At 34.8% G+C, this 18,568-nt stretch overlaps 1 protein-coding gene across 4 annotated transcripts in view; it reads right to left on the reverse strand.

The window, feature by feature from the left end:
• The window catches only part of GRIK2 (glutamate ionotropic receptor kainate type subunit 2), a 454,658-nt gene that overhangs the window by 146,547 nt on the left and 289,543 nt on the right, over positions 1-18,568 (reverse strand). For all 4 annotated transcript variants that reach the window (XM_080390031.1, XM_080390033.1, XM_080390030.1 and 1 more), the window contains one exon: positions 12,314-12,537. In XM_080390031.1, coding sequence (XP_080246157.1) covers positions 12,314-12,537 — 224 coding nt within the window. The remainder of the gene's footprint in view (positions 1-12,313; positions 12,538-18,568) is intronic.

Raw genomic sequence — 18,568 nt, forward strand, 5'->3', positions numbered from 1 at the left:
ACTTGTCAGGGTACTAAGTATATGAGATCTCATATTCAGGACCTCTTTAGGGATCTGGCATATTTGATACAGAACCTACAGGCAACTTGTATGTTTCTGTAAAGGCAGATAGCGCATGCTCCTGTCTCTGTATCTGCACAGCTTCCTATCAAGTTTCAATACTTACAAACACATCCTGTTTCACACAAATTAATCTGAAATGTAACTGTTAAGAATTTCTTCTTTATTTGTTCCTCATAACTACTGCTCTTCCCCAAGAGAAAGAAAAACTTGGAAGTGATTTTAATCTCATTTACCATAGGCTAACCTGTGCAGTTATTCCACCAGTACCGGTTAAATCCCATCCAGACTTCATATGAGAAAAGCCTCAAGGCTACGATCAATACCTGTCTTTCAAACTCCTCCTCAAAATTCATTTGCTTTACAATGTAAACTGAAATGTGGTTCTGCCTAGGTAGGTGATGAACTATGCTGATCCTGACTACTTAAGAAATGTACTCCTATTTCACTTCATTTTCTTCATACCTCATAGAAATTCTCATCCTATTCAACTATTTAAACTGTTAACTACTCCTGGTGAACTGTGAACTCTTTAACACAAGCATTCGGTATTTGTTACGTAACAAGGCATGACCCTGTTTGGCAATGCCCTCTGAAAGCTGTCCTGTGTTACAAGAAAGCCCAGTCAAGCCTTCCATACCACGCAGAAATCTCTACTGCATTCACCTGTGGAGTCATTTACATTTGTGCATAGAAGTGCAACACCGTCTTCTTCTTTGGTTTTGACATTTGTTTTCACACAGGAAGGTCAGGATGATGAGGAAGGTGTTGCAAACATTAACAATCCCCATCAACATTTAAGTTGGAGGCAAAATCAGGCTTTTAGCAGCAGCAGAACAGAAGATACGAGGAGCCTCTGCTATTCATCTACCTAGCAACTTTATCTAATCACAGTTACATTTGAAGCAAGGTGAAAATTCCTTTCATTCCAGTAAATGAAGGGCACGCTGACCAGGATTTTGACACAATTAACTGCTCACTCTCCTCTAACATGGCCATTTAGAAGGAGAGAGCAAGAGAGAGAAAGTGAGAGAGAGAAGTGTGTGAAGGACAAATATGACTAATTAAGAGACTTTTTCAGATATTTTTGCCACTTGACATTAACTCTGCAATGCTCTGTGAGTTCAGCAAAGCAGTGCAATGTACAAAATTCTGCTAACTGCTTCTGGTTTTCTTCCGGACAGGGCTCATTGGTTACATTGTGTCAGCCACAAAACCAGAGAATTTTCTAAGTGGTGGAATTCTTTTACAGGAACTCCTCTGAACCTGCACCATACTACAAACCTTTCTAATTTTCACTCCAATGTATCTACAAGGAAATTGCTCCACAACACGAACTAATTGCGGTAGTAGCTGTTACCTGAAAACTGTCTTATACCACTGGTGATAGTGCTTTGGTACAGACAGACTGTATCTCTACTTCTACAAAGCAAATACATTAATAGCACATAGGAAAGCTATTCTGTGTAAAGCTAAAGCTATTCTCATGGGAAATGACAAGAACATCTTTAAAGATCTAGAAGAATTGAAAGGAACTGTATAATTTCCCTCTGCGATCTACCACCTCACAATTTACCCCCTGAAAAGTTTTCCATGCAGCATTCCTGCTCCACATTGTTGAGGAAGGAAACTGAAATGGAAAGAGGCAATAGCTCTGGGTGGTTTGCTGTCTTTAGTCTTGTGAAATTCTGTGAATGATCACAACAAGCTGAAGTAACATCACCTTCATGATTCTTAGAGCTAGAGGCTATGTGCTGTAAAGTCTTTAGTCAAATCCGAATTGGCAAGTGCAGGTGCCACACATATCTAATGGCCACACAAAACAAAACAAAACAAAACAGAACAATATAACGAGAGTGAAGTGCCAGAACTGGACTAATTAATAAAAATTATTTATATTTAAACTCCTTTCTGATGTGCTATAAGAATGATTAATGATGAACATTTTGATATTTTAAAGAGTTATTATTTTCTAAAAAAAAAAATCAATTACATACCTTAGCTGATGTAGGGGTTTTAACTATGGTGCTAAAAATTTTCAATCCTGTGTAATTATTACCATGTAAGAATGATACCTTTGTTGCTAAAGGCAGAACTCTGATAATACTATAAAAAAAACCAAAACAAAAAGGTGTGCACCTTTGTTCTTAAGCCTGAAAATGCATTATTAGCTTTGCACTAAAGCAATTTCACTGTCATTAGAATTAACACAGGGTGATTTCCATAGATAAACTAGAAATGCTTGGAGGACACACTGCTGATTTTGTTTCAGCATCAAAAACAATTACCATATTGCTTTTTTCAGATTTCTTTCTGGTCAAGCCCTGTTAGTGCTTAAATGACTCCTGTTCTCCGATGAGTTACAGACTGGTGGCTTGCATAAGCCCAGTAAACTTCTGGCTAACACCTTCATGCAACCTGGTCTAGCGGAAGGTGTCCCTGTCCATGCAGGGAGGTTCGAACTAGATGATCTTTAAGGTCCCTTCCAACCCAAACCATTCTATGATTCTATGATTCTATGATTCTGTATCTATATCAATATCTATTCTGTATCTATATTAATCTTACTTTTCTCCAGATGTTGAATAACACTTAAAGTCAAAAAATATTACCTATTTATTTCCTTATTTCTTTTAAAGATATGCTTCTGTTTTGAAGTATAATATTTAATCACAACTGAGGTCTAATATTTTTTCCCCCAATAAAGAAATGTGCTATCTTTTGAAGAGGTTAGGTTTTGGTAAAATGATTTTGGTTTTGTGTTTTCTTTTTCTGTTTTGTTTTCTCTTCAATTTAGCTCTATTTACATATTATCAGACTACAATGGATAATGATGATGGAGAGTCAGATGAATTCAGGAAATCTGATTTTAGCTAAATTTGCACAAATTAAATTACTTCCAGTTCTGAAGTCAGAAACTGATACTTAAAAACTTGTATTCTAACTGATATTTATACCACTCCAAATAATGGGACATTTGACTATTCAGTTACAAATATCTAAAAGCAGCTTAAGATTGTATCTTTATTGTTAACATTACACAATACAAAATCTCTTTTAGAGAATAAAAGAGTAAAATTCATAAAATCTTTTCATTACCCAGGTTTTCCTATCATTCAAGTAATCCTGAAACCAAAGAATTCAAAGGAGAACTCTGAAATGCTATCTTACAGAAACTGCTCTTCCTCTGAACATCTGTAGATAGGATTTTCTACAAGGTTAATAACCATCATATCATATTGGCTTTGCTTCCAATGATTTATGTCTCCCTCTTCATTTAGATTATATAAAGAAATCAATTGCATATGGAGCCACATATTTAGCAAACACATAACATTTTTGTATGTTCAGTTCATTATCATAAAAACTGCCTTTCAATCCTTAGAGTCATTTCTGCTCAATAACATTATATGTTTCTGTACCCTCCAGAAGCAGGGTAAATAGAAATCATGACTGCTAACATCCCATTTTCCATCCTAGCACTGTAATTCCTACATTTTTCTTGAGGATACATTTCATTATTATGTCAAGGTGTTCCAAGCAGGATGCATGTGTGAAATGACTTCAGCACATAAACTGCCTCTTACATCAGCTTTTCTGCTTTGATTTTTTTGGAGAAAAAACAACAGGTCAGATGCTGTTTGAATTAATTTTCTGATATATCAGGCAATCTGTAAACTTAGCCACTAATGCTAATGGATAAAGAGTCAATCAGTTAACTTGGACATTTTCCATTTACCACTTGTATTCAATTATTAGTAAAATCTTCACAGCACCGTGGTACCTTCTTGGATTCTTATTGATTCTTTTCCTATTCCACTAGATACCTGTGTTTTGTTCTTTAGGTTGGAGGACTACATGGTTTTGCACATATCATGAGAAAACTGCTTCTATGCATTATGGTGAGAGTTACAATTTCCTTCTCCCTACTAATACTATGCATGCCAGAGTAAAACACTTGCAAATAAACCAAAAAAAGCAAATAAGTCTCCTTCCCCCTACCTCCAAAAACATAAGAGACGCTAGCCTTTCTCAAAAGCATCATTTTAGCTTGAAAACAGATTCATCTATAGAGGAACCCTTCTTTCTAAGCACACTTAAAATTATTCCATGTTATGATTTCCTAAATAAATATACAAAGTGTCAAGTCTAGACTTGTGTCTTCTTTTCTTGTCACATATTTGGGAAAAAAAAGAAAAAAGATTTGACAAAACAGAATGAAATGATCCAACATCAGAAAAGAATATTCAGCACTTTTTCTGGAGGCTCTCAACTTATTTTCAAGCAAACTACTTATACAAGCAATCCAATATTCTAATGTACTATATGTGCTAGTAATTAGCAGGGGCTATTACAAGTAAGGATGAACCACTGCATATGTTACTACAGTGTGAAGATCTCTCAAAACTAAATGCAATTGTTCCTCAGATTTTTATTAGCTTTGTCAGCAAGGACTATGGGATTATTTCTTAATGGATGGTAACATAGTACATAGAGACTAACAAATTGCTGTCCATGGTAGATATGAAATATTATTGTGTGGTTTTATAGAAATCTTGACAAAACATTCTTCAGATATTGACTCTCCTATAGAAGCTATTTACCTAAGGCATTCGAAGACACAAAGTGAGGTACATGAGATCTACCTTGCTTGTACTTAAATCCAATCAGATAAAGATAAATGCAAATTTCTTATCAGAAATCTCAAAAAAAAAAAAAAGTTCTGAGATACTTCAAGTTTTGCTACAACCTTCCATAAAACCCCTCAGACTATAAAAGGTTGTGTTACAATATTCCATCAAAATGGAGAGGAAATATAGGTCTGTAAATATGTAACACCTATATGTAACAAGGCTTAAAAGGAAAAGTCAGAATGAGTACAGACAGAACGAACTGTCCACCTAATTGGATATAATGATCTACCTATAGCTATCTAAAATTTAAATCCTATCTTTAGATGCTGGTGCTGAAGTAAATGGGAACAAAGAGATTGAATTGCTGGTAGGCAATCACATTCCTTAGGGATGAACAGTTATGATCGAGTTCAGATATTCAAAATACCTACGGTCTTGGATAATTAGTGATGAATTAATGAACTTGTGAAGGCTTTCAGAGTAATGAGGAAAAAATTAACAGAAAGGATGGAAAGAGGTTTAGGTCATCTTCAGTTTTACACAGCATAAGGATACTACTATGGTCTTCATTAAAAAAATAAAAGCCATTTTCTGATTAGATTAATCTACAAACACAAATTAACATAAAATACACTGATGGAGGAAATGTACACCTACTGCTAACACATTGTTTTCTAAGAAGGCTCCACACACATCTTAACTCTGCAGAAGACAACGTTTGTCTAGACCTCCACACACACAAAAAAAATCAGTTTCTTGACAGAAGAATCCAGAATTGACCAGGTGTGCTGAAGTGAGCATATTTTTCTTCTTCAAAGTGCATATGGAGATTTAGCCAATGGGAGGTACTATATCTTCTGTTGGACTGCTAATGCAGGTGAGCTATGAGTTCTTCAGCTATCCTCAGTTTAAACATTTCAGTTGTTTGGCTGGCAGAAGTTTATTCTCACATTTGATGCAATGTAAGTAGTATCTGGGATGTAAGATTGACCTACCACAAATATAGCCAGGCTTTTGAGCACTGGTTTTTCTCCCTAAAGTCTAAGCAGGTTATTTATGTTAAAAAGAGTAAAAGGTAAGGATTTTTCTCTCACTATGATCTTAAACAGTATTCTAATAGAGGCTATTATGTCAATGCTGGGCTTGTACGTAGACTTGGAGACCTCTTGGTATCTTGTCTCTCCTTCAACAGGTGAAGGAGAATGAGAGCATTCAGAAGTGATTGAAGATAATACTGAGGGATTAGTATGAGCAGTCCATAATGAGTTGCTTATTTATATATTAGAGATTCTATAAGCTAACCTGGAACCCAGACAAATCTCTTGTGGAGGAGGTCAGAAGAATCAAAGGGTCTTTCTGAGTATCAAAATGCAGAGATTACTGCTTAACTCATTGCTATACATGTCTTTTTCTAGCCATATAGCCCCATCCACAATCTTTAGACTTTATAGTACTGATTGCAATCTGTATCATAACTTCTCAAAATAATTACACAACTTAGATGATGACCATAAGTATTATAATTCCAGTAAGTTTCTCATTTCTGATACAGAAAAAGATGGAATATATGATCTGCGTGCTGACCACAGAAAATTTAATTTAAATGCTATTACAGATTATGCAGATTTATGATAATATTAAATGGCACACACCACAGTAAACTTGCATTCTGTTTAATTTAAAGCTGTCATCCACATTTTGTGGAAAGTAATACTCAGAAACACCTGAGAATATTTGAAATATCATGTGCAAGTCTTGCTTACATTTCCAGTGACTGATGTCCAGGCATGATGACTGTAAAATTTTATTGCTATAACATATAGCAGGATAGACTAAGTAAAAAACATGTGTTTTCTCACAAGTACAAAAAAATATTAAGATATAACTGAGGTATTTTCTTTATATTAACCTCAGTTATTGAAATTCCATTTAAATGAGAGAAATCTAAAATTGATATTTTCCAGGTCTGATGTAAAAAAGTAATTTAGTTCAGAAATTAAGCTTTTTAGAACATTCTCACATAATACTAGGATTTATTGGTAGAGCAACACAAACATATCTATTAAAAAAACTAGGAAAGCCATCAAAGAGAGAAAAAATTTTGTCACGCAATCTGTTTGGTTCAATTGACCAAAAACCCCAGTGTTCCATAGGCTGGCACAGTTGCTTTCCACTCACAATAAAGATGATCTCTAGCATTAACAGAGGTTTGCTTTTCAACTGGAAAAATTAGATGAAAAAAACCCAGACACTATACTGAATCTTTTGAAAGCAATCAAATAAGGGTCATAAGCTGCAAGCTGGTTTAACAAAAATAAAAATCTCTGACTATGAAATACTTGTTATAGAACAGGTTTGGAAAGCATGTATTTTTTGGCATTCTTTTATCCTTGTCTATCTACACATTAGTTTACAGTCAAGTGACAATGTCCCCACTTGTATTACAACTGAGGCAAAACTATATTAAAACTGTGAGATAGTAAGAGAAACAGATTTCAGAGATGCCATCTGGATTGCCCTATTGGATGATGAATCCACTCCTGAAAACACCTTATAACATATGTTGTAGTTCTCTTAAGGAGGCCTCAGGAGATAACATTCTCATAGGAAGAATGCTTGTTAATAACAAAGGGCAAATATGCTTACTTCCTACTTGAATAAATATCAACACAATAATTTAGTAACCAAAGCTCCATAGTAACTGGAAAAGTAGTTCCCTCTCATTCTGCCATTAATTCCTTTCCATCAAGATAGTTTTCAAGGAGTAGTTTGAAAATCAATCAGACAAGCTCAAGGGCAGAAATCAGCTGATCAAAAAATATGAAATAAAAATGAAGACTGATGAGATGTAAAAGGATATGCATGCACTCCAGAGAGAGATAATGCTCAGGCATCTGTTCAAGTCTGAAGCAGCAGACTATTCCTAAGCTTCTTCACAGAGAAAAGATTAAAATAAATGTGTGGAGACATTTTTAAAACTCTTGTCTTCTTTTGTTATGTTTTATTCCAGCTGGTAAGAGAAAAATATAGTTTGGTGATGAGGCAGTATTCATTGTGCTTTTATCACTGCTTACAAGGAAATGGAAAAATAGTTGATACTAAATGCTTTGACAGCTGAAACCAGCACAAGGGCTTGATTTATAAGAAGCAGGATAACGTAATTTTGCTGAAGTGAGGAAAAAGCAGGGAGTCCTAACATACAGAATGTGGTACAAGTAAAGGTGAATCAAGTCCTTTAAAATGATAACCCATGATTCAGTATTATCAATTAGGGCAGTGAGCACAGTTTAATGTATATTTACTCAATACTCACTGATACTCCAGACAGCTTGGTATAAGAAGCATAAGAGCTCATTAGTGGACCATTTTGTCCAGGGTAGTTTATCTGCTTCACAGCTGATCCATAAAGGTGAAGCATCATCCTAAAGCAGGCGTATCTCTTCCAGTTATGCTTTATGACAGACAGACACATTCACAGCAAACAGACCTTACTACTCAGAGAAATACTTCAATGTTCAGGGAATGACTAGAAACCCAGTAAATCAGGCGGAAAATTATTGGCAAAAAATATTTAAAGAGTGTAGCCTCCAGTCTGTGTTTTTAGAAAAGATTCATGCAAACATGAATGTCTAAAATCATACATAAGAGACTCTTTAAAATATAATACAATCATGAGGAAAGCCAGCTGAAGGTTAATTTTGAAAATCATATATTGGAAGACCTATGTAAATAAAACGTATTTAGCAGTTTTAAAAGTATGAAACTGATTTTTTTCATATTAACTATACAGAATGGGAAGTATCCTCCAGTTACCAACACATCCGATTTTGCAGATACCAAAAATAGGAAACAGTTGTTTTATACACACAGACTAGTGGAAAAGAAGGGACAACATGTTTATAAGGTTGGCATACAACACTGTAAGAAATCAGCGTGTTTCTTAGAAATGAAACAATGGTTTGCACCAACAGACAAAAATGAAAAGAAATTCCACTAATTGAGGGGTTTTTTTTGTTATATAAATCAGAAAATGTTTTGTACCTGACAGAACTCCAAAAAAGAGCTGGTGCACTGTACTCCAGTCTTAGTGTTCCTTCTAATCACATGTAAATTATAAATTTAACTGGGATTCTAAATCAAAGAAACAAGTAAAGGCAGAGGCATAAAGGGAAAATATTGGAACTGGAATGTAACAAGACATTAGATGACACAAGACACTGCTAGCATGATACAAAGACTGCTAGCTACCACCAGAATCGGATCCATTACCATGCCACAGAGAAAAAAATGCTATCTGACTTTCTCGGTTCACAGAAAAGTAATAAGCTGAGTGTCAAGCAGACTGGGTTTATCTATCAGTCATCAGCCTGTATGATAAAGAAAGGAACTTTCAGAAACTAACTACCATATCTACTCGGATTCAACAATCACAACATACAAGATTAAGAGGTTTTCATATATATGGAGAAAACACAGCCTACTATAATTCCCCACAAAGAATGCCAATTAAAAAAAACACTGTGTGTAACTCATTTATATTCCTCCTATCGACAGTGCAAAATCTGTAATGCCCAAATAAACAGTGACTCATTGGGGCGGGGGGTGGGGGGGTGGGGCGCAGGGCGGGCAGCTACAAGAAGACAATGACATAGAAAAGACCTCCAGCTAACACAAAATATCTCTCCTAGCTTTTCATCTTGTTAAGTATGTGAAGGTTTCAGCTCTTTATTTCTGGTTCTCAAATTGGAAGGAAAATCCAATGCTCTTTCAAATAAAGGAAAAGATTTATATTACACTTTTCCCATTTATGCCTTATCAGTTACTTTATGAAAGAATTTATGCAATTCTCTCTCAAAGATTCTTGCATCTTTTACTAGTTTCTACATATTTCCCTAAATACGACCATAACACTAATAAATGGGTGAAATCCAAGTACCACAACAGAAATGTACTTTCCATTTTCAATGTACCAAGCTCTTACATTCCAACATGTTTGGAAGACATGGTAAAACAATAAAATCACAAAACATTTGAGACAAAAATAGGAGGTTTGAATCTAAAAATAAATATTCTACACTGAATACTCTGATGAGCCGTAATTACAAAACATCATATCATAAAAGACATACTAAGTACTGCTCCAAACATAGATACACCTTATTATGAAACACATAGTAATTATTATGAAACACTGGTAGTTCAACATTCATTATGAAAGGATTGTTATGAAACAGAAATCTTCTTAGTAAGACACTCTAGGTGGAACCTATTAATTTAGTGGCATACAATCCAACAGTTTCATGACAGAAGGACTGAAAAACACATCATCAGGTGTGCAATACCTAATTTATAATCTATACTGAAAATACATAGTCAGCACCATACTGCAAGGTCCTCTTCACTACACTTCATTTAGAAGTATCTTCTTTTACATGACAGATACCTTTTGTGAATTATATTCGCAAAAGGCTCTTTCGAATAATGTCCTTTTATCTCTTTAATATTCAGCAGATTACATTTTTAACTTAGACCTGTTTCCCTATATGAACTATAGTGTTAGAAAATGCTATCACATACTATTAAGTCACTTTGCATTATGATTAAAATCTGTAGACTGTCTTACATAATCCTAGATCTTTTATTTCTAAATGTGTTAGCAAATATTTGGTTGTATAAGTTAAGAGGTATTGAAAATCTCTACATTTGAAAGCTGATATAAATTTAGGTGTAAAAAAGGTATTTTATACAACTCTACAAAAAATGAAACTCCTCTGCTTAGTATAAAATGCATTTCATATTGCTTTACAATGAAGATAATGCTTCCAACTACGTAAGGAATTTACGGTATTGGTCATAAAAACAGACAAGTGAAAAAAGTTCAACAATACCGGTCTATTATGTGGCACTTCTGTTTAAAAATAGTCTTTCCAGTTCTGCTAGTGAGATCAAATGACTGAATAGCTTAAACAAACAAACAAACAAAAAAATAAAAACAAACTTCAAGAAAACATTCATACAAAATATGGTGACAAGTTTTCAAAGCATAAGTAGGAACTCAGCCATACAACTCCTACTGACATTCCTGGGAGCTGCCTGTCAAATACACTGCATTGTGCTGGAAATGTCCTTCAGTTATAACAATAGAGTGAAAACTGTTGGACAAACATAAATATTTTACATGAGGTGTTTAAAAAATAACATTTGTGATTTATGATTGACTGTGCTTTCAGAAGTATCTGTATCACAGGAACACCTCAGAAATGAGTTTACTTTGTTTATATAGTCCAATAAAATCTACTGATCTCTCAAGAATCTTCCCATGTAAGTCTGGCTTTTTAAAGCAGACTTTTAAAGAAGGCATGCAAGCAAAGTTATTCATTACAGAATATGCTTCAGTGTTATCTTTATTACTTCAATGCCTCATATACCTTATGCACAGGTGATCTTGCTAAATTACTTTTAAAATAATTTCTAAAACTATTGACTCTCCCTTTAGTAAAGGAATGATACAACTGCTCCAAAATGAAGTGCACATTATCAAAGAAAGATGGAGAACCCTGATATCAACTATAGAAAAATAAGAAAATAAAAATAGGAAGAATATACTGTGTATCGCAGAATGAAATAATAAATATATTGGGGATGAAGTGAGATTGCATCATCAAGTCAAACATTTTTTAAAATCTTATTGAAGAGATAAAAGCCAATATAGTTCATACGTATTTGATTTTTAAAAAATACGTACAATGACTACTAAGAGGAATCTGCAAAAGAGATTACATTTACATTCCTGGGAATCACTGATTTACTGTTCTGAATTTTTTTTGCTGTCACAGCAAAAGTCAATGTTACAACATATAAGACTGTATTTCTGTGACCTCTGGAGTCAGTCCTAATTACTTAACCAGGAAAAGGTAAATATAATGGGAATTTTTGACAAAAGATGTTTTTCTGCTTGCCTATGTTGAAGAAAACAGATTAAAAAGTGAGCCTTATATATCAAATACATTTATAATTTAACAATTGTTGTATTGAGTTCATTAACTCTGAAAGCTCAACTAAACATGCTTCCAAGTATATTCCAGTCTGGAACTTATGTTAAGTATGTCAGGGATTTTACCTAGCACATAATTAAAATCTATATAGTTACCCTACTTCTAAGATATTAATCTACATGAAGTAACATCTCTTGTAACAGGTAGAGGCCCAGTTTGGACATCTAGGATTAACATGGGCAGCTAAGTACTCAATTTGAGATTAAGCACCACAGTGTCAAATGAAATCAGGTTAACAAAATAAAACATGCCAATCCCTGCCTTTCTAAACACAGCATAAATGGGGGAAGACATTTTGTAAACTTTCTAGTGTCTCTAAATTTGTAAATAAAAGAAGAAAGCTAGCTAGCTTACTCAAGGCTTAGTGACATAAAAAACTGGAGACTTAATATGGCACTGGAGAACATTAAAAGTGATAACCCTCATCATTAATTATTCTTCTGTACATCATGAAGTTAAAATATAAGAGTATGAAAGTAAGAAAATTTTTGTGACTTTTGACAATTATTAGTAAGAAAAAGATTATAACAATTGCCAAAAAAATCACAAAAGTTGACATGTTACCTGGCTATGACAAAGAGCACACAACTGACACCCAAGTAAGCCAGCAGAATATACATCCAGATATCAGGGGAGAGAGGATTCAGGAAGGAGAAGACGCCCGGGTTTGTACCATTGGGTTTGCGGTACAAAATACTTATTCCAAGAGTCATAAAGGGCTTGGAAAAGTCGATGACCTTCTCTCGAACATAGGTTATTGCCAACGGTGCAACTGCAAGGTCAGCTTTCTGTTAACAAAAATACAAAAGAGAAACAGGCTATAAGTCAGAAGACAGAGGTTGAAGCAGATAATCAGATTGTCAAAACACAAACTTTACATGGAGCAGGTTTGTTCTTGTACTAGGTAGGCTGAAATTTAGAACTCTCTTCTCCCTATAAGGAAAGAGATTTATTCTACTTTCTGTTTGCTAAACTGACACGGCAGCATTTAGAGAAAATGAAAAACACTATCACAGAGATAGAAGTGAAGAAAAATATCACATCTTGCAGAAAACAAGAACATCCATTATCACATCTGTTAAAACTTTTTTAAAAACATCAACATATTGACATATGTCTTCTCTTTGTCACTCCTTCACTGTGCCCTTTAGAAGCTAACATATTTGTGAAGCAGATGTGAATATGCTTGTGCAAGTGTAAAGAAAGTTCCAGGAAGGAGTTTTGCTTTTCTTAGCATAAAAGCATTGATAGAATATGAAGAATATTTTTAAATGGGAAGTGCTATACATGAAAGGTAGCTACAGGGAGTAAATTCTAAGTACAACTGTTCTTACTAGTTTGCAGAAATCACTATGAAACTTGTAGATAACTGTAAATCACTTGCAGCATTTAAAATTAAATCATGCAGTATTTTTTAAATTTGCATTTAGTTTTAGTTATTACGGCAGTAAGTCATAGGAGATAAGTAAAAGGTCTCTATTCTTTTTTTAGGTGAAACAATGAAAATCATAGCGACAAGAAATCTACAACAGGTACTTTTTCATCTCTGTCAACAGCTCTTGAAAGAATACTGAGTATGTGTGCATGTGTACATGTGTGTAAATGTACATGTGTACATATGAAAGAGAAAAGTCCAGAGTGAGAAATTATGCAGTACAAAACTTGGCAAGCTGTAAACTAAGAATTCCTTGTAAACTGTATGTAAATATAGGTATGTAATGACAGAAATGGTATAGCTAGTGTGAAATACTGTTATCTAAGTAACATAGCTGCAAATAACACCTTTTCCAGAATGCTTGTTCTAGATCAAGTTACAGATATTTTATTCCCAATAAAATTGTATAAATTCATATATTTATATACTCTTTTTTGCTTGGCTGGTATTGCATATATTGTGTAACACTCAAAATCCCATACAATGTTCTAACATTTCAACATGTGGGTTTTTTGTTTCTTACCTTCCACAAAGTTCTACTATAGTCTATTGTTATGAGCATTTATCATATCATTAGATCTGCTCTAGTAAAGTCCTTCTATGTTAAAATGTGAAATTCTGTTGGCACTGTTCATTTAATTTGGTAGGGGTTTACTGGTCAAAAACATAACATATGCTTCATTTCCACTCTATTCAGAATTTATAGGTATTAATCAGACCATCAAGGCTTTATTCCACAGCTGCTGAATTTTTAAGAATTCTGTATTACTGATGAAATTCCAGATGATGCAGAAAGAAAACAGTAAAGAAACTAAATTTAATTTGGATTAAAAGTTATAGGTCAGCATGCAGAAGTTTGAGGAACATAACAACTAAAGTTATTAGTTTGCAAGGCAACTAGCAGTCTTTACCCTAAGAGCCTGAAGCTAACTCACTAGAGCAGTGGTCCTCAAACTACGGCCATGGGCTGGATACAGCCCCCCAGGGTCCTCAATCCGGCCCCCGCCCCCCCCCCCCCGCCAGGGGTTGGGGGGGGAACCAAGCAGCCACAGATGACTGCCTGCCACTTCATCCGCGCACCAGCCCCCTGTTTAAAAAGTTTGAGGACCCCTGCTCTAGAGGCTGTCAGAAGATGCAGCTGCCCAAAGACAGAGAAAATAGATATTTTGGAAGGCTATTCACAGTTGTGCATTTTGGTCTTAAAACTTTAATAGAGCCTTAATGAATAACAAATTATTTATTTTAATAAATACCATAGGAAATCCAACCCCTGGTCATTAGATGAAAACAAAACTGTGTAGAAGTGAATTGTGAAGTGAGATGTAACTACCTCCAGTGAGGGAAAGCCCTAGGAAAGTTGGAGATGAAATCAGAAAAGTAATTGAAAAAGAAATAACGCATGCCTTATATGACAGAACAGGAAAATTGGATATCCCAACCTGGGAGTCACAGATCCAAAATACAGGTCCATATCTTGATATTTCAAGATTTTCTTCAGAGCTATATAACTCTACTTCAATATTCTTGAACTAGTATATCACCATAAGAACAAAAATTAAGCACCTCAACAAAAAATAAAATCCAATCTTTAGTGACTGAGGAAAAAAAATCTTCTAGAATGACTAACAAAAAAATGTAATACTGCCACATGTAACTACTTTTGCTATATATGATATCTTCAAAATATATTTTGATATATATGTTATCACCAAAGTAGTCAATTCTTTTGGTAATTGTTTCATTCTGAAATTACACTACTTGAAAGTAAGAGAAACAAGGGGCCAAGTTTCAAGAAGTGCAGTACCAGGGTTTCCTACACCCTCCTAAAATGAAGAAATTTAGGTAAGAGAATTCTCTTCAGTTAATTTCTCAGGATGAATTTGAGAGGAATGATGTGAAATTAGGATATTAGAAATCTACATTTATTGACATCAACAAATGAGTACATCCTAGAATGGGTTTCTGATAAGTTCCATAACAAACATTAGTTTTATTTGGCAATAATGTATGAATCCATTTTTTAAACTGAATATATATATGATTCTATTTTTTAAAGGAAAAAAGATTAATTTATAATATATATATATAATATAAACATATAGATATATAATATAAACATAATCTTCAACAGCCCTTATTCTTGACTTTAGGGTACTTAGGTGAATGTCTTTTTATGACAGCATCCAAGGACTGGTGAGGATAAGCTAGCTGCTATAGAGAAAAGTTCTGCACCAACTAAAGGTTACAATAGCACTTAGAAACAAGTAAGTCTAGCAAGGACATTCCAACGCAAAGCACAGTCCTGAGCAAAATGGAAGCCTTGTACAGCAACACGAACTGTAGCCATACCATGTGATGAAGGAGCACGCTGCAGACAATAATGCCATATTGCCGTAGATGGCAGAGACTGGGGAAAAATACTCCTCACAATAAATTCTTACTTTAACTATGGCAAGTGTGAGGAAATCACAATTCTGCATTCACTCCACCATTCAAAGACATGGCATGATAAACTGGAGAATGGCAATCACATTCTGCATCCATCTTGACAGTTTTCCAAAGAGAGGTTCTCTAGCAAGGAAGAGAATGGCCCAGACAAGAGGGAGGAAGAAACAAGAGTTTATCATGCTCTACAGGACACTTTCCAAAGTCAACTATTGACAGCTATTCCCACTTAGCTTTCTCCAAGTGCATCAGATATTTTGAACTTTACGTTTTCAACAGTACCTTCCTTCTCAACAGTACTCAATCTTCCATCTTCACACTCCATCTTAAAATATTTCATTCTTCATACTAGTATATGCACTCTCAGCATGGCCTACTTTCTACATTAGTACAGAACTCTGAGCAGGGATTGCCACATCTTCTCATCTTTTTGTGCCATATGAGGACTGCTCATACTGTCTTCACAGTTGTGAAAAGGTTTCCCTGCTGTGCTGCCATGTGCAGTTGTAGGATGCTCACTTAACAGCAAACAACTCAAGGTATACGTGATTTATTTGTGCGACAAGTTCCTATGGCATGCTAAAATACTCCTCCTTTGTTTCTTCATTTACATTTTACTTCCAATCAGCTTGTTGACTGACTATTTTACATAAAGTAACATTTAAAGAAAAAAGGGAGGACATTTTTTTTCGGTTGCACAGGGCTGAAATTTGGCACATAACCTCAAAGACAAGTTTTACCCCAAATTCAATCTATGCATGCAGCTACAAACAACTTTAGCAAGAAATCTGCACACAGATGTTGAATAGTGCATGGGCCACAGTGCATATAGTAAATTGGTATTTGCAGATATTGATATTTTGTATGTGAACATTAATGCTATAAAATATAACTCAGAGAAACTGCCACATTACTTTTGGGTGAAATTGAGCTTTGAAAGTATTTAATAGCTTCTACTAACAATATTAGGGAAAGGAAATACAAACAATGATTGAATGTTGTTTTAGTGATTCTTTTCTGAAAAACTTTCACCTATTTCATTTACAGGAAAGAAGAGTTTAAACACAATCTATACACAGAAACCACAAAATGACTAATAGGTATTTTTAATTAGACTTTACAACTACAGAATATTCCCCCATAACAATGGAGTTCTTTAACCTATGTAAATGGAGTCTTCTGGTAAGAATTTTGCTGGTAATATTTTGGATTGATTTAGCAGCCATGAATATTCATATTAAAAATGCAGAGGGAATCATACAATCTATATCCATTCTCAGTTGTTTATACAGTCTGTACAATCATATTGTGATTGTATAATAGGCACAAAATTACACATACACTGAAAATGGATTTTAGTAATTTTACTTCTATAGAGGCAGCTATGCACTCACTGCTTGCAACTATTTTTCAAAATGAAGGAAGCTACTTTTCCAAAAGGAAAAATGCATAAGGCTTCTTTCTAATCCATTTTGTCTGCTCTTCAGCCTAAGACCCTAAGTCAATATAAACTTCTTCAGCCACCTCAAACTTTTGGGATTGTTAAGCTGAGAGCTGAATTTCAGTTACATTCCCTTTAGAGAAAATGCATCCCTAAGCTAAACAGAGGAAGGCTAATGCCCAGCTTCAACTCTTTAAACCCATTTAACGGGCTGTTAACGCACAGAGAGCTTATGCATTATTCCTGTTCACAGAAGTGTATTTCCCCGACGCTGATTTGTAAAGCTAAGATTGCAGTTTGCTTTTAAGCTTGTGTTCTGTCTTTAACTGCCTTGTTCATGCTGCTACATTCTAGAAAATTTTACACCCTGTGAAAAGCTTTTGCTCTTGACACGAGATCTTCATTTCCTTCTGAAACCACTAAGATTTTATTAGGGCTTTATTGCTATTTTGATTTTAACTAACTACTTACATTATTTTGACATAAATTGTTTTTAATGCTTTTCTAGTACCTAATGGGATCATAGGACAATTCAGGTGGGAAGAGACATCAAGGAGTCTATAGTCCAATCTCCTGTTCAAAGAATCTACATGATCAGACCAGCTTGCTCTGGACTTTACTCAGTTTTGAACACTTCCAAGGATGAAAACAACATAACGCCCATGGGTAACCTGTTCCACTGCTACTCTGTCCACATAGCGAAGAAGTTTCTACAGACAAGCAGTGTAGCAGTTTGTTCTAGAGAACTTATGGAGGTTTTCAGTTTATGCCCATTGACGTTTTTCATCCTGTCAGGAACCACTGTGAAGAGCCTAGATGTATCCTCTTGATAACCTCCTCACAGGTCCTGGAAAGCTGCTACTAGAAGTTGTTACCTTTGCCAAATATAAGTAACATACCATAAAGTCCAAAACAAGTCCAAACTAGATAGCCAAGTTCACATGTCATGCCTTCTGATTTGTGGGATCCTGACTTGTATAATTTAAGATTAATTGCTAACAATATCCTATATAGGTGCCATTTTAGCTGCTCTTATTTTATTAACATAATAATTTAACACAATAAAGTAACATGATGACAGTTTGAATAGGTACTGGCTCAAGTCACGTCTTTGTTTCTAACTGCTGAGCTGCTTCTCAGTATTTACTAGCACAAAAAGTTACTGAAAGACCGGTGATTTACTCAGATTCATTTTACTGACACTCAGTAATATTCCATAGCTGTTTCATTTCTTTAGACATCTTTATGTCAGCATGGCTAATACTTTTCTTGGCAAAGTCCTGAACAGCTGTGGTAACTATTGATGGTGTCAACTACGTCGCTGCAGTCTTTAAAGGAGGGTCCTGATCTAGTAACTGACAAGATCATTGCCATTCAGAATCAGATCTCAAAAAAAAATAATCGGCCTGTTGTCCACTAATACAAAAAAACTTGCTGCATTCAACTAGACAAAAACATTTGGAATCCTTCCTACAGTGGCTTTTAAATAGGATTGGGC

The sequence above is a fragment of the Falco punctatus genome (assembly GCF_963210335.1).
Source record: "Falco punctatus genome assembly, chromosome: 5".
Lineage (NCBI taxonomy): Eukaryota > Metazoa > Chordata > Aves > Falconiformes > Falconidae > Falco > Falco punctatus.